This window comes from Ambystoma mexicanum, chromosome 4q, assembly GCF_040938575.1.
Source record: "Ambystoma mexicanum isolate Mex_15411 chromosome 4q, UKY_AmexF1_1, whole genome shotgun sequence".
NCBI classification, from domain to species: domain Eukaryota; kingdom Metazoa; phylum Chordata; class Amphibia; order Caudata; family Ambystomatidae; genus Ambystoma; species Ambystoma mexicanum.
In genome coordinates, this window is record NC_090928.1 from 537,119,492 (window position 1) to 537,137,867 (window position 18,376).

At 42.2% G+C, this 18,376-nt stretch overlaps 1 protein-coding gene across 8 annotated transcripts in view; it reads left to right on the top strand.

Annotated features, from left to right (window-relative positions):
- Window positions 1-18,376, top strand: part of CCDC28A (coiled-coil domain containing 28A) — a 414,393-nt gene that overhangs the window by 332,695 nt on the left and 63,322 nt on the right. For 5 of the 8 annotated variants that reach the window (XM_069608099.1, XM_069608094.1, XM_069608096.1 and 2 more), the window contains one exon: window positions 8,275-8,491. The exons of the other annotated variants lie outside the window; for them this stretch is intronic. In XM_069608099.1, the coding sequence (XP_069464200.1) occupies window positions 8,275-8,384 (110 nt within the window). In that variant the 3' untranslated portion in view covers window positions 8,385-8,491. Of the gene's footprint in view, window positions 1-8,274; window positions 8,492-18,376 lie in introns of those variants that run through there. 8 annotated transcript variants of the gene reach the window in all.

Below are 18,376 nucleotides of genomic sequence, written 5' to 3' on the forward strand. Positions count from 1 at the left end.
ACTCTGCACCCAAGTGCTTGAGGTCACAACCGTCGCCGGACTCGGTAGTGTCGAAACGTTCAGCCAACCCAGCCGCCTCATCGGTCCCCCGGACAACGAGGGGAAGAAGATGGATGCCATGGGAAAGAGTTATCCACAATGCGGCATCCACGATCAAAGCAGCCAATGCTCTGCCTATCTTGTCCCGATACGACCAAGAGCTTTGGTACAAGCTGGGCACTATCCTGGAATTCCTTCCCAATGACAAGAAAACCGAGGCTCTTGCTCTCTTCCAGGAAGGGGAGATGGCATCGGACCATGCCATTACGGTAACATCGATGACACAGACTTCTGACAGATGAAAAACAGTGTTTGCCTTCGTCGGCAAGGATGGTTGAAGGCCACTAACTTTCGCCAGGACGTTCATGCAAAGGTCCTGGATATGCCTTTCGATAGCAAAAATGTGTTCAGGAAGGCGGTCGATGAACCCCTTCAAGCCATAAAAACAGACACAGAGACGGCACGTTCCCTTGGCAGTCTGCAGCGGCATCGCTCGTCGTCTTTTCGCTCCCCCCGGGTAAAATAGAGCAGATCATCCATGGAATACTCCACGTCATACAGACAACCTCCCAAAAATTCAGGATGGTCACGTTGAAACACATGCTCGACCAACCAAAGGAAGGGGACTTCTTGACGTTGTTGGACCTAGAGGATGCGTACTTCCATGTCCCCATCCAAAGGAAACATCAGAAGTGCTACGGTTCGTGGTACAAGGCCACCACTACCAGTTCAAGGCCCAAAATGCTTGGCCCCAGTGGCAGCCCACCTGCGTCTGCAGGGCATACACATATACCTGTACCTGGACGATTGGCTGATACGCGCCCGCTCCCATGAACTGGCCGACTAGCACACAAAGGAGGCCTTCCGGTTGCTGATGGAGCTGGGGTGCTCCATAAACTAGTACATATGGAGGAAACAAAAAATGCTGACAGTGGTGCACACCTGGTAACATTTGATATAGAAATTCAAATCGTCATTATACGTACAGCAGAGCTGATTTAAGAATTTTAAGGTGCGGGGGAGGAAACAAGGCCTTGGCACAAAGCCTAAATCAGAAAAGAGAAAATAGAAGAGGGCCCAAAAGGTGGGGCCCTCCCGTCCCCTGCACACTATTTACTGATGCCACATAGGGCCTTCAAATATATAGATATAAATCTATCAATGTATAAATATATAACAGCAGTTTTGTTAGTTGAGCATATAACGATTTATTTGGCAAAGAAGAAAACAAAATAAAATTTGCCAAAAAGCACAATCTGTTATACAAAGTAATTCATGACGTATGACATATTAAAACAAATTGCGATGAAGCAATAAATGATGAAGAGATGATGCTGTCCAATTGTGGGGTGGCCGACGCGTTTCGAGGGTAACCTCTTCTTCATAAGGGCCCAATTGAACTGTTGACAACATTACAAAGAGACAAAAAGTAAAATCTTTTATTTTATTTCCATACCAGTCAAGGACTGACTGACAAGCTGTACATAACTCGAGATGCTAGCGAGATGGTGAAAAGCAGAATACTGGAGATCTAGTATGGTGAAAAGAGTGAACTCTCAGATAAAAGAGAAATACTCTATACTAATAACTAAACCCATAACAAAGGAGATGTATTGTGTGAGATCCACCTACATGGTGGGATCTAGAAAATGGCGTGATAAAAGATTGAACAGATCGAGATAAGCCAAAGGCGGTAGTGGGTTATAAATAGCAAGGACCACCCTTGAATAGTGAAAAAGCAGAGACAATATGGGGAGCGTGTATAAGAAAAAAACCTTACCCCTCCTATGGACGGGAAAAGAAAAAAGAAAAACTCCAAAAGAGCGTTACTGAATAAAATAAATAATACTTAGAATGAACCGGAAACGGTTTTAAAGAATGCACTCACTCGAGTTGCGGGACGGGTAGCCAAGGTATCAGGGGCATCCGTGTGGTCAACAAATATTTGAAACAATTATACGATGCAGGGCATCTGCAAAGAGACACGTACTGCTGGCACCTAAGTGGGGACACATACATTTCTGTTATACTGAAGAGAAATGAACATGGGGTCTCCCAACCAGGCAAAGAAATCCAAGTAGCGGTAGCTTACCTATACAGTGTGTAGAACACTGTTAGTGGAAACTGAAACCGGCAGGCAATGGCTCCGCACGGTCGTGACCTAGGAAACGAACTGTGCTGGGGACACGCCGTCAGACGTAAAAAGGAAACTAAATAATAAACATAAAAAAGGGGGCATAGAGGACGGTGAGTGAGGAATATGGGGGCCATCTTGCAATGGCGCATAGTGCAAACGTACTCATAAGGACTGACCAGAGATCAGGATGAATAAGAAAGGTAGAGTAAATATGTTCCATAGTGAAATTTAGGAATTCTGGTGTTCACCATCGTAACGCATTTTATAATTTAGGTACTAAAAAAAACAGAAATTTGTGAATAGTACAGTAATCATTACAGTCATGATAGATAACACAAATGGTACATGCAGTTTACTCTAAATAGTCCAAAACAAATCATATAGAGTAATGAGGCTACTCATTATATAGTGAAACAGTTATGATACAATGGCAAGGGGATTGAGGGCAAGGATAAGAGATTGCGATATAGCCTATTACTCATACAAGGTTCGAAATTTAGGAATTCTGGTGTTCACCATCGTAACGCATTTTATAATTTAGGTACTAAAAAAGCAGAAATTTGTGAATAGTACAGTAATCATTACAGTCATGATAGATAACACAAATGGTACATGCAGTTTACTCTAAATAGTCCAAAACCAATCATATAGAGTCATGAGGCTACTCATTATATAGTGAAACAAGTATGATACAATGGCAAGGGGATTGAGGACAAGGATAAGAGATTGCGATATAGCCTATTACTCATACAAGGTTCGAACCCATAGAAAGATGGTTCAATAGGTCATTCGTGGACAAGTGCAAACAATTAAGTAAATATAGGCAAATCAAACAAAGGAGAATACAGTTCCTTTGGAGAAAACATCAAAGTCACAACAGTTGTAATGAAATAGAATATTAAAGTAGTGTAAACAAAAAATTGTTTTAAATCCGGGATACAGACACTTGTGTATAGTAATTGGCAATGTAGTATGTGGATTTCACAATTAACTATAGAAAGCAACTCAAAGAGAATTCATCATTCAGACCCTTAGGTTGCAAAGTGTCAAGTGTGTGGATCCAGTACTTCTCTCGCTGTGACAACAGGGATTGGTAATTGCCACCTCTGGGTGGACGTTTGACAATTTCTATAACTTGAAATTTAATTTGTGCAATCGTGTGTTGGAATTCGATGAAATGCCTTGCCACTGGGGATCTGAGATTCTTACATCTGATGGTGGATTTGTGTTCTGACCATCTTTCTTTGACGGGTCTTATGGTTTGTCCTATGTATAATTTACCACAGGGACATTTCAATGAATAGATGACACCTGCGGAGAGGCAGGTGGAAAAATCTCTGATTTTGAATTTCTTCCCAGTTTGTGGGTGAGATATCGTTTCACCTTTTATAACATTGTTACAGTTCGTACAATTCAAGCAAGGAAATGTACCCTTCTTTATGGTACTCAGTACAAGTTGTTTGTCTTTAGGAGGTCTTTCCGCTCTCACTAGTTTATCTTTGAGATTGTGTCCACGTCTAAAGGCCATCATTGGTGCTTTAGGAAATAATTTCAGGAGAAAGGGATCATTGTGTAGTATGGTCCAATTTTTACGCAAAGTTTTGCTGATTTGGAAACTCTGTCGTGAATACTTTGAAATGTAGAGTAGCGGTGTGGGTTTGTCTTTGACTTTAGGGATGCGTAGTTGTTCCTTCGTGAAGGTCTCTGATCTGTTGCGGGCTTCTCCTATGACAGTATCTGGATACCCCCTAGAACCAAATCGTTCAACTAAAAATGAACATTCTGAGTCAAGGCCTGCTGGATCTGAGATAATTCTCTTCAATCTTAACATTTGACTGAATGGTAGGCTTTTAAGCATGGGTTTAGGATGGAAACTGCTGAAATGTAAAAGATTGTTCACGTCTGTTGGTTTATGGTACACCGTGGTGTCGATGTGACCCTCTTTGATCTGTAAGCTCACATCCAAAAAATGTAATGAAGGATCCCCTACTTCCATTGTGAATTTGATTGTGTTATTTACTGAATTCAGATGTTCCAAAAAGAGATCCAATTCATCTCGTGTTCCACACCAAATACCAAAGATATCATCTATATAACGTTTCCAGGTCAAGATTTTGAATGACCAAAATGGGTGCTCCAACACGTTTTCTTTTTCAAATTTATACATGTAGGTGTTAGCATAAACCGGAGCCATGGCAGACCCCATTGAAGTACCTGATGATTGTACATAATATTGGCCCTGAAATCTAAAATAACTATTGTGAAGAATTATTTCCAATAATTCCACAATAAATTCTTTATTCCCTCTTATATGTTCATGATTCAACAGAAGCCAGAGTACAGCATCGACCCCTTCGATGTGGGGAATAGAGGTGTAAAGGCTGCATACATCCATACTAAAGAGAATACAGCTAGTGTCCAGGGCTATGATTTCTTGTAAACAATTGAGGAAGTCTGTAGTATCCTTCAGGTAGGTTGGTATTTTCTGAATTAGAGGTTGAAGTAAACGATCCACATAGATGGCCAAGGGGTCAAATATGCTATCGGTTCCCGCAACTATTGGTCTGAGTGGCGGATTAATATTGTCTTTATGAACCTTTGGTAGGCCATAGAACACAGGCGTGATTGGATATTTGTTTATAAGGAACTGACTTGTTTTTAAATCAATCCAGTTGTTTTCCAAAGCATTGTCAACAGCTTTCTGGATGATGGCTTTGATTCTAAATAGTGGATCATTATCAAGTTTTGTATAAGTAACGGTGTCGTTAAGTAGTTCCAAACATCTCCGTGTGTAGTAAGATGAATCCATGATCACGATTGCCCCACCCTTATCCGCAGGTTTGATAATTAAATCTTCATCTTTAGCCAACTGTTCAACATGTTCAAGTTGGCTGTTCTTGATATTAACTGGTTTAGTGCTATGATAGTTAATTCTATTGAGGTCATTAATGACACTCTTCTCGAAGAGATCCAAGATCGAGTTTTGAATCTGAGGGTCGAAAGTACTCTTAGGGCGCATCTGTAAGATGTCATCCTCTAGGGCCTGTGATTCTGTATCCAAATCGGATTCGAAAAACATCTTCAATCTTAATTTCCTCAACAATCTGTGAAGACAGATTTTTTCTTCAAAAAGTGATGTGTTGCAAGTAGGAACAAAGGAAAGACCACGGTTTAAGATATCAAGTTGGCCACTCGTCAGGTTTTTGCTTGATAGGTTCATGACTAGATTTTCACTTATTTGTATCTTCCTTTTTGTGTTTTTCTTGCCTCGTCGTGTTTTTCTTTTTCTTTTGGTCTGTCTCTCAGGCCTAAAAAAACACCTGTGGTACTAGCAACTGTCCCAGATTGAGATGGTATAGGGTGGGGAGTTGTAGTCCCAGGTGTTGGTGCTTGCTGTGAAGTTTGTTCTTGTGACTGATCTTTCAGTATTGGTTCTCCCACACTACTACTACTACTGTCACTCCCTGAGTTGGAGTTATTAGGATTATTAGCTCGACTTCTGATGACGTTTCTGTGATGGTAAAACTCCTGCCAGGTATACACGATATCGTTCAAATAATCGAACGTATCACGTTTAACCTTACGTAGTTTCCTTTGTTCTATGTCTGCTTTGTAATTACTCAATTTGGAGTTGATGTCTTCCAAAAGTTGTGTCAGATCCTCTTTTGACTTGAATTCTAAAAGCTGTGTTGTCAGTGCTTCTATGTCTTTGTCGATGGATGTCAATGACTTGGAAAGTTCCTCAATCGTAAGTAAGATCAAGTCAAGTGAACACTTGTTCAGAATTTGATCCCATTTAGCGACAAATGCTTTGCTCTCGCTGCAGAGTGTAGGTCTCAAATATACCCTCAAACCTCTAGGGATTCTCTGTGATTTGTAATATTCCACTAGGGTACTGGCATGTAATTTCTGCGATATCTCACGTCTAATGAGTTTTTCTAATTGAAAGATTATTTTGTCTGGGCTAACTTTACTCTGTAAAGATTGGTCTGTATCCTTGATGAGAGCTAATATGCGTTTAGCTTCTTCCGCATCAAATGCAAGTGTAATTGCGTGTTTATCTGTGATCTCATTGATGCGAGAAAATGACATATTTATAATGAACAAAATTTATATCAGGGTGCTCCCCACTTGGTACGTGCCACACTGGAAGACCAGTACATATGGAGGAAACAAAAAATGCTGACAGTGGTGCACACCTGGTAACATTTGATATAGAAATTCAAATCGTCATTATACGTACAGCAGAGCTGATTTAAGAATTTTAAGGTGCGGGGGAGGAAACAAGGCCTTGGCACAAAGCCTAAATCAGAAAAGAGAAAATAGAAGAGGGCCCAAAAGGTGGGGCCCTCCCGTCCCCTGCACACTATTTACTGATGCCACATAGGGCCTTCAAATATATGGATATAAATCTATCAATGTATAAATATATAACAGCAGTTTTGTTAGTTGAGCATATAACGATTTATTTGGCAAAGAAGAAAACAAAATAAAATTTGCCAAAAAGCACAATCTGTTATACAAAGTAATTCATGACGTATGACATATTAAAACAAATTGCGATGAAGCAATAAATGATGAAGAGATGATGCTGTCCATGGGTTCGAACCTTGTATGAGTAATAGGCTATATCGCAATCTCTTATCCTTGTCCTCAATCCCCTTGCCATTGTATCATACTTGTTTCACTATATAATGAGTAGCCTCATGACTCTATATGATTGGTTTTGGACTATTTAGAGTAAACTGCATGTACCATTTGTGTTATCTATCATGACTGTAATGATTACTGTACTATTCACAAATTTCTGCTTTTTTAGTACCTAAATTATAAAATGCGTTACGATGGTGAACACCAGAATTCCTAAATTTCGAACCTTGTATGAGTAATAGGCTATATCGCAATCTCTTATCCTTGCCCTCAATCCCCTTGCCATTGTATCATAACTGTTTCACTATATAATGAGTAGCCTCATTACTCTATATGATTTGTTTTGGACTATTTAGAGTAAACTGCATGTACCATTTGTGTTATCTATCATGACTGTAATGATTACTGTACTATTCACAAATTTCTGTTTTTTAGTACCTAAATTATAAAATGCGTTACGATGGTGAACACCAGAATTCCTAAATTTCACTATGGAACATATTTACTCTACCTTTCTTATTCATCCTGATCTCTGGTCAGTCCTTATGAGTACGTTTGCACTATGCGCCATTGCAAGATGGCCCCCATATTCCTCACTCACCGTCCTCTATGCCCCCTTTTTTATGTTTATTATTTAGTTTCCTTTTTACGTCTGACGGCGTGTCCCCAGCACAGTTCGTTTCCTAGGTCACGACCGTGCGGAGCCATTGCCTGCCGGTTTCAGTTTCCACTAACAGTGTTCTACACACTGTATAGGTAAGCTACCGCTACTTGGATTTCTTTGCCCGGTTGGGAGACCCCATGTTCATTTCTCTTCAGTATAACAGAAATGTATGTGTCCCCACTTAGGTGCCAGCAGTACGTGTCTCTTTGCAGATGCCCTGCATCGTATAATTGTTTCAAATATTTGTTGACCACACGGATGCCCCTGATACCTTGGCTACCCGTCCCGCAACTCGAGTGAGTGCATTCTTTAAAACCGTTTCCGGTTCATTCTAAGTATTATTTATTTTATTCAGTAACGCTCTTTTGGAGTTTTTCTTTTTTCTTTTCCCGTCCATAGGAGGGGTAAGGTTTTTTTCTTATACACGCTCTCCATATTGTCTCTGCTTTTTCACTATTCAAGGGTGGTCCTTGCTATTTATAACCCACTACCGCCTTTGGCTTATCTCGATCTGTTCAATCTTTTATCACGCCATTTTCTAGATCCCACCATGTAGGTGGATCTCACACAATACATCTCCTTTGTTATGGGTTTAGTTATTAGTATAGAGTATTTCTCTTTTATCTGAGAGTTCACTCTTTTCACCATACTAGATCTCCAGTATTCTGCTTTTCACCATCTCGCTAGCATCTCGAGTTATGTACAGCTTGTCAGTCAGTCCTTGACTGGTATGGAAATAAAATAAAAGATTTTACTTTTTGTCTCTTTGTAATGTTGTCAACAGTTCAATTGGGCCCTTATGAAGAAGAGGTTACCCTCGAAACGCGTCGGCCACCCCACAATTGGACAGCATCATCTCTTCATCATTTATTGCTTCATCGCAATTTGTTTTAATATGTCATACGTCATGAATTACTTTGTATAACAGATTGTGCTTTTTGGCAAATTTTATTTTGTTTTCTTCTTTGCCAAATAAATCGTTATATGCTCAACTAACAAAACTGCTGTTATATATTTATACATTGATAGATTTATATCTATATATTTGAAGGCCCTATGTGGCATCAGTAAATAGTGTGCAGGGGACGGGAGGGCCCCACCTTTTGGGCCCTCTTCTATTTTCTCTTTTCTGATTTAGGCTTTGTGCCAAGGCCTTGTTTCCTCCCCCGCACCTTAAAATTCTTAAATCAGCTCTGCTGTACGTATAATGACGATTTGAATTTCTATATCAAATGTTACCAGGTGTGCACCACTGTCAGCATTTTTTGTTTCCTCCATATGTACTGGTCTTCCAGTGTGGCACGTACCAAGTGGGGAGCACCCTGATATAAATTTTGTTCATTATAAATATGTCATTTTCTCGCATCAATGAGATCACAGATAAACACGCAATTACACTTGCATTTGATGCGGAAGAAGCTAAACGCATATTAGCTCTCATCAAGGATACAGACCAATCTTTACAGAGTAAAGTTAGCCCAGACAAAATAATCTTTCAATTAGAAAAACTCATTAGACGTGAGATATCGCAGAAATTACATGCCAGTACCCTAGTGGAATATTACAAATCACAGAGAATCCCTAGAGGTTTGAGGGTATATTTGAGACCTACACTCTGCAGCGAGAGCAAAGCATTTGTCGCTAAATGGGATCAAATTCTGAACAAGTGTTCACTTGACTTGATCTTACTTACGATTGAGGAACTTTCCAAGTCATTGACATCCATCGACAAAGACATAGAAGCACTGACAACACAGCTTTTAGAATTCAAGTCAAAAGAGGATCTGACACAACTTTTGGAAGACATCAACTCCAAATTGAGTAATTACAAAGCAGACATAGAACAAAGGAAACTACGTAAGTTTAAACGTGATACGTTTGATTATTTGAACGATATCGTGTATACCTGGCAGGAGTTTTACCATCACAGAAACGTCATCAGAAGTCGAGCTAATAATCCTAATAACTCCAACTCAGGGAGTGACAGTAGTAGTAGTAGTGTGGGAGAACCAATACTGAAAGATCAGTCACAAGAACAAACTTCACAGCAAGCACCAACACCTGGGACTACAACTCCCCACCCTATACCATCTCAATCTGGGACAGTTGCTAGTACCACAGGTGTTTTTTTAGGCCTGAGAGACAGACCAAAAGAAAAAGAAAAACACGACGAGGCAAGAAAAACACAAAAAGGAAGATACAAATAAGTGAAAATCTAGTCATGAACCTATCAAGCAAAAACCTGACGAGTGGCCAACTTGATATCTTAAACCGTGGTCTTTCCTTTGTTCCTACTTGCAACACATCACTTTTTGAAGAAAAAATCTGTCTTCACAGATTGTTGAGGAAATTAAGATTGAAGATGTTTTTCGAATCCGATTTGGATACAGAATCACAGGCCCTAGAGGATGACATCTTACAGATGCGCCCTAAGAGTACTTTCGACCCTCAGATTCAAAACTCGATCTTGGATCTCTTCGAGAAGAGTGTCATTAATGACCTCAATAGAATTAACTATCATAGCACTAAACCAGTTAATATCAAGAACAGCCAACTTGAACATGTTGAACAGTTGGCTAAAGATGAAGATTTAATTATCAAACCTGCGGATAAGGGTGGGGCAATCGTGATCATGGATTCATCTTACTACACACGGAGATGTTTGGAACTACTTAACGACACCGTTACTTATACAAAACTTGATAATGATCCACTATTTAGAATCAAAGCCATCATCCAGAAAGCTGTTGACAATGCTTTGGAAAACAACTGGATTGATTTAAAAACAAGTCAGTTCCTTATAAACAAATATCCAATCACGCCTGTGTTCTATGGCCTACCAAAGGTTCATAAAGACAATATTAATCCGCCACTCAGACCAATAGTTGCGGGAACCGATAGCATATTTGACCCCTTGGCCATCTATGTGGATCGTTTACTTCAACCTCTAATTCAGAAAATACCAACCTACCTGAAGGATACTACAGACTTCCTCAATTGTTTACAAGAAATCATAGCCCTGGACACTAGCTGTATTCTCTTTAGTATGGATGTATGCAGCCTTTACACCTCTATTCCCCACATCGAAGGGGTCGATGCTGTACTCTGGCTTCTGTTGAATCATGAACATATAAGAGGGAATAAAGAATTTATTGTGGAATTATTGGAAATAATTCTTCACAATAGTTATTTTAGATTTCAGGGCCAATATTATGTACAATCATCAGGTACTTCAATGGGGTCTGCCATGGCTCCGGTTTATGCTAACACCTACATGTATAAATTTGAAAAAGAAAACGTGTTGGAGCACCCATTTTGGTCATTCAAAATCTTGACCTGGAAACGTTATATAGATGATATCTTTGGTATTTGGTGTGGAACACGAGATGAATTGGATCTCTTTTTGGAACATCTGAATTCAGTAAATAACACAATCAAATTCACAATGGAAGTAGGGGATCCTTCATTACATTTTTTGGATGTGAGCTTACAGATCAAAGAGGGTCACATCGACACCACGGTGTACCATAAACCAACAGACGTGAACAATCTTTTACATTTCAGCAGTTTCCATCCTAAACCCATGCTTAAAAGCCTACCATTCAGTCAAATGTTAAGATTGAAGAGAATTATCTCAGATCCAGCAGGCCTTGACTCAGAATGTTCATTTTTAGTTGAACGATTTGGTTCTAGGGGGTATCCAGATACTGTCATAGGAGAAGCCCGCAACAGATCAGAGACCTTCACGAAGGAACAACTACGCATCCCTAAAGTCAAAGACAAACCCACACCGCTACTCTACATTTCAAAGTATTCACGACAGAGTTTCCAAATCAGCAAAACTTTGCGTAAAAATTGGACCATACTACACAATGATCCCTTTCTCCTGAAATTATTTCCTAAAGCACCAATGATGGCCTTTAGACGTGGACACAATCTCAAAGATAAACTAGTGAGAGCGGAAAGACCTCCTAAAGACAAACAACTTGTACTGAGTACCATAAAGAAGGGTACATTTCCTTGCTTGAATTGTACGAACTGTAACAATGTTATAAAAGGTGAAACGATATCTCACCCACAAACTGGGAAGAAATTCAAAATCAGAGATTTTTCCACCTGCCTCTCCGCAGGTGTCATCTATTCATTGAAATGTCCCTGTGGTAAATTATACATAGGACAAACCATAAGACCCGTCAAAGAAAGATGGTCAGAACACAAATCCACCATCAGATGTAAGAATCTCAGATCCCCAGTGGCAAGGCATTTCATCGAATTCCAACACACGATTGCACAAATTAAATTTCAAGTTATAGAAATTGTCAAACGTCCACCCAGAGGTGGCAATTACCAATCCCTGTTGTCACAGCGAGAGAAGTACTGGATCCACACACTTGACACTTTGCAACCTAAGGGTCTGAATGATGAATTCTCTTTGAGTTGCTTTCTATAGTTAATTGTGAAATCCACATACTACATTGCCAATTACTATACACAAGTGTCTGTATCCCGGATTTAAAACAATTTTTTGTTTACACTACTTTAATATTCTATTTCATTACAACTGTTGTGACTTTGATGTTTTCTCCAAAGGAACTGTATTCTCCTTTGTTTGATTTGCCTATATTTACTTAATTGTTTGCACTTGTCCACGAATGACCTATTGAACCATCTTTCTATGGGTTCGAACCTTGTATGAGTAATAGGCTATATCGCAATCTCTTATCCTTGTCCTCAATCCCCTTGCCATTGTATCATACTTGTTTCACTATATAATGAGTAGCCTCATGACTCTATATGATTGGTTTTGGACTATTTAGAGTAAACTGCATGTACCATTTGTGTTATCTATCATGACTGTAATGATTACTGTACTATTCACAAATTTCTGCTTTTTTAGTACCTAAATTATAAAATGCGTTACGATGGTGAACACCAGAATTCCTAAATTTCGAACCTTGTATGAGTAATAGGCTATATCGCAATCTCTTATCCTTGCCCTCAATCCCCTTGCCATTGTATCATAACTGTTTCACTATATAATGAGTAGCCTCATTACTCTATATGATTTGTTTTGGACTATTTAGAGTAAACTGCATGTACCATTTGTGTTATCTATCATGACTGTAATGATTACTGTACTATTCACAAATTTCTGTTTTTTTAGTACCTAAATTATAAAATGCGTTACGATGGTGAACACCAGAATTCCTAAATTTCACTATGGAACATATTTACTCTACCTTTCTTATTCATCCTGATCTCTGGTCAGTCCTTATGAGTACGTTTGCACTATGCGCCATTGCAAGATGGCCCCCATATTCCTCACTCACCGTCCTCTATGCCCCCTTTTTTATGTTTATTATTTAGTTTCCTTTTTACGTCTGACGGCGTGTCCCCAGCACAGTTCGTTTCCTAGGTCACGACCGTGCGGAGCCATTGCCTGCCGGTTTCAGTTTCCACTAACAGTGTTCTACACACTGTATAGGTAAGCTACCGCTACTTGGATTTCTTTGCCCGGTTGGGAGACCCCATGTTCATTTCTCTTCAGTATAACAGAAATGTATGTGTCCCCACTTAGGTGCCAGCAGTACGTGTCTCTTTGCAGATGCCCTGCATCGTATAATTGTTTCAAATATTTGTTGACCACACGGATGCCCCTGATACCTTGGCTACCCGTCCCGCAACTCGAGTGAGTGCATTCTTTAAAACCGTTTCCGGTTCATTCTAAGTATTATTTATTTTATTCAGTAACGCTCTTTTGGAGTTTTTCTTTTTTCTTTTCCCGTCCATAGGAGGGGTAAGGTTTTTTTCTTATACACGCTCCCCATATTGTCTCTGCTTTTTCACTATTCAAGGGTGGTCCTTGCTATTTATAACCCACTACCGCCTTTGGCTTATCTCGATCTGTTCAATCTTTTATCACGCCATTTTCTAGATCCCACCATGTAGGTGGATCTCACACAATACATCTCCTTTGTTATGGGTTTAGTTATTAGTATAGAGTATTTCTCTTTTATCTGAGAGTTCACTCTTTTCACCATACTAGATCTCCAGTATTCTGCTTTTCACCATCTCGCTAGCATCTCGAGTTATGTACAGCTTGTCAGTCAGTCCTTGACTGGTATGGAAATAAAATAAAAGATTTTACTTTTTGTCTCTTTGTAATGTTGTCAACAGTTCAATTGGGCCCTTATGAAGAAGAGGTTACCCTCGAAACGCGTCGGCCACCCCACAATTGGACAGCATCATCTCTTCATCATTTATTGCTTCATCGCAATTTGTTTTAATATGTCATACGTCATGAATTACTTTGTATAACAGATTGTGCTTTTTGGCAAATTTTATTTTGTTTTCTTCTTTGCCAAATAAATCGTTATATGCTCAACTAACAAAACTGCTGTTATATATTTATACATTGATAGATTTATATCTATATATTTGAAGGCCCTATGTGGCATCAGTAAATAGTGTGCAGGGGACGGGAGGGCCCCACCTTTTGGGCCCTCTTCTATTTTCTCTGTGCTCCATAAACTATCCAGCTTAACGCCATCAAAGAACGTGATATTCCTCAGCGCCAGACTCAACACAGTGGCTTGCCTAGCATCCCCCTTGTAAGAGAGGCTAGCGGCCATTCAAGGGAAAATGCAGCGACTGTCATCGGCGAAGACGGTCATGGTTCGGGCCTTCATGTCATTGCTAGGCATGATACAGTCCTGCATCTACCTCGTCTGTCTCTGCAGGTTGCAGATGCGACCCCTACAGGAATTCTTAGATGCACATTAGGTACAAGTGTCTGGGAATTTTCCAGAAAAGATCCCCCTCAAAGAGTCATTCCGTCAGGCGATGGTGGTGGGGGGGGTATGCTCCCACATCTCCCAGGGGATTTCAAACCCTGCCATACCAGGAGACCGTCACCGGGGACGCCTCTCTGGAAGGTTGGGCAGCGCCAGAGGTCTGTAGCTTCCGGAGGAAAAGGATCTGTACATCACCATCCTGGAGCTATGGACAGTGTTCTGAGCCCTCAAGTCTTTCCTACCGTCTCTGAGAGGCAAGGTGGTGAGGATCTTCATGGACAACACCGCCACCATGTTCTACATCCGTAAGCAAGGGGGCACGCAATCCCCAGTGCTCTCCAAGGAAGGTCAGGGCTTGTGGCATTGGGCCATCAGATAGGGGTTGTTCTTTGTCCCGTTCCACCTGGCAGGCGTCAAGAACACATTGCCAACTCCCTCAGCAGGGAACTGCGCTCATGCCACGAGTGGAATCTTCGTCAGGATCAGGTAGACTGTCTGTTTGTCAAATGGGACTGACCTCGGATCGATCTGTTTGCCACAGCGGCAAACTTAAAGTGCCAGAAGTTTACCAGCAGATTCCACCTACCGAGAAGCATGGGAGACGTGTTCTCCTTCCCGTGGGAAGGTCTGTTTCTATACGCTTTTCCTCCGCTTCCTCTCCTGCTACATGTGATCAACATACTCAGACAGTGTTGGTGCAAGATGATAGTCGTCGCCCCTGCGTGGCGGAGGCAGATTTGGTATCCGGACCTATTCAGCCTGTCAGTTTCGCCTCCAGTCAAGTCGCTGGTACTTCCGGATCGGATCTGCTCACCAGAGAGAGAGGCGCAATCCTTCATCAGGGCTCGGGAGCTCTGAACCTGAAGGCATGGCTCCTGCAGCCTTAGAGTTAGGAGTTTGAGCTGCCAACAGAGTGCAGGGAGGTCCTTGCCAAAGCCACAGCGTCGTCGACACTAATGTGCTACGGCCATAAATGGGAACGTTTCTCTACGTGGTGCCAGTCGCAGAAGATTACCCCTATGAGGATCACAACCCCACAGATTCTGCCATACTTGCTTTCCTTGGCAAAAGCTGGTCTGGCTCACGCATCCATCAAGGTACACCTGCCGGCCATCTCGCGCTACACCAGATCCCTGGGAAGATCCTTGTGGTGGTCCCACAGACTGGTCAAGGAGTTTCTCAAGGGGCTTTTTCTGTCTTTCCTGCCGGTGAAGGCACCTGCCCCAGCATGGGAAGTCAAACATAGTCCTGACAAGACTCACTGGGGGCACACTTCGAACCTATGCATCAGGCCCCACTCAAGTTTCTCTCATGGAAGACAGCGTTCCTTGTGGCCATCAACTCAGCCAGACGAGTGGGTGAGATGCAGGTCCTGTCCTGCAAGCAGCCGTATCTGACTTTCCAAGCATATCGAGGGTGGTGCTGCATACATACCCGACTATCATGCCAAAGGTCCCGTCGGAATTCCACCTCAACATTCCTTTGGTGTTGCCTGTTTTCTTCCTGAAACCTTAGTCGCCGGCAGAGAGGACCTTGCATTCGCTGGACGTTGTTCGTGCCTTGAAGTTTAACGTGGCACGCCCGATAGTTTTCGGAAGACTTCTCAATTGTTTGTGAACTTTGGACCTGTGAATCATGGGATGCCTTATCCAAGGCTTCCATCTCAAGGAGGCTCTCCAGCTGCATCATGCACGGTCATCGGCTGGCTAACCGGCCTCTGCCGGGCTTGTCCAAGAGCCCACTCCACTAGGGTGATCGCTGCAACAATGGCGTTCCGTTCTGGTGTGCCACTGCTTGAAATTTGCAGGGCTGCAACATGGAGGTCCATGCATACCTTTCACGAAGTTCTACTGCGTCGACAGGGATTCTAGGGAGGAGTCCAGAGTCGGCCATGCAGTGCTACGCAACTTGTTCGCTTGAGTTGAGTCTGTTTCAGGGATAAGTGTTAATTGCTTCTGTTGAGCCTTGCCACCTCCCATGGTTGTGTAATGCATACTGCTGTGCATTCGTTATTCATGAGCATGTGAATCCATGCCAGCCCCCATGCTGGAGAAGGTTTAAGTTACTTACCTGTAACTATTTATCTCCAGCATGGGTCTGGCATGTATTCACATGCGAACCCTCCCTCCGTCCCCTCTGCGGCTCTTCTTGGTCATACTGCCACTTTACGTGCATACTAAATCTGAAGGTGGCTGCCACAGGCGGGGCTTAGGGAGAGGACTGTCATTGGATGGCGGCAGTATGACCCAGAGGACAGTGATTGGTTTAGAGGAGAAATACAGTTTTAAAGTGAAAGAGAAACAGTTTTTTCTTTTACCGAGACATTAAGCTTATATGCCTTAATACAGACACATTCCGGATCCCTAAACAAAATGAAGACAACTTGGAAGTCGGAATTGGGTATAACACTGAGTGATGAACAATGGCGCAAATGCTGCAAATTGGCTGAATCGGTTTCACTGAATGCTGGGTAATGCCTAATCCAATTCAAAATATTAAATCAACTCCATTACACCCCAGTCAAAATTGCCAAATTCACGATTGATTGCTCAGGGGAATGCTTGAAATGTGGGGACCCGAATGCAAATACGTATCACATGTATTGGGTTCCATGTAATAATGTCGCCACAAAAATATTGCCGAAAAATGGTCGTTTTTTGTGGCGACATTATTGCATGGAATATCCGGGGACACCCCCGCATGTTCCATATTTGTTTTTTAAAAACATTTTTTGTGCCCCTATCGCCACATATATGGTCACCCAAATAATATTGCCACAACATTTTCCCGGCGATATTATTTACGGCGACCATATATGTGGCGATATTAATACCTGATACCATGTATTGGGCATGCCCGCAGATAGCTGAGTGCTGGAACAATGTGGCTGAGATACTCAAACAGATAACGCAAATCCCGGTTTCCCTTACCCAGTTGAGATACCTGTTTGGAGATATTGGCAAAGTTGAAGAAACCACTAGAAGATTATTTAATGTTTCTTGTGAGGTAGCATAACGATGTATACTAAAGTGCTGGAAGGCCACATAGGCCCCCCAAACAGCTGACTTTCTCCACAAATTGACATTTGTGAATGAAAGAGAAGAGCAATGTGTTGTCAATGCCAGTGTCGAGCCCACCTAAAGACATATGGGCTCCATTCAGAGGATATTTATGTGAAATGATATCGGACAATGGGCCTCATTACGACCCAGGCGGTCCGGAAATAATGGTGGCGGTAAACCCGCCGCCACCGTTGTTTCGGGACCGCCTGAGTCCGACCCCTGGAAATGGGGTTCAGCCACACCCACTTCATCTGGGCAGCTTTGCCACAGAAGAAACAGTGGTACGGGCAAGGTTATGTTCTTGGTGCTGGAGATTACGTTAAGTTGTTGTGGGGGGTACTGGGTTGCTCTAACTGTTCCCTGGTGGTCTAGCGAATTTGTCCACACTTGTAGAGGCTTGCAGGTGACTTCTGGTGGCACAGCGCAGCTCCTCTGTCTGCCGCACCTGGTCCTGGCCTTACTGCACGGCTCTCTTCACCAGTCTGCTCATTGGATCTTGCAGCTCTGTTTTCCTATGTTGTTGAATTGCTTTCTATAATCTGGGGTTGGGTCCCTATATGACTTCAAAATGGAAGAGGGTTCCCTAGGATTTGAACCGTCCTTGCTAAACTCCGTCTATTATTGTGATACCTAATTTGTTGGTGCAAGGTCACAGGATGTGTTTTGAGGTGAGGCGCACACCTCCTAACTAATGGCGCGCGATTCTACCTCTCCCCAGGCACACGGCTCAGTCGGCGTCGCTACAACATGCATACTGGGAACTGCTTCACCAGGCACACCCCTGGACACCCAAACAGGGAAGGGAAAGGGCACCCTGCCAACTCACGACCCCGCTTGGGCCTACCCAGGACTACCTGCCCGACAATCACCACCGCCCTCAATCAGGGACTTATTCCCGCTTTCCTTCTCTGACAAACCACAACAGTGGGCTTATCTTGGTGACAATGATCCGATTCTCCCACAATCAGTGGGTCCGGCAACCACATGCCACCGACCAGCACGCCACAAATGAGCTTCCTCCAGGTAAACA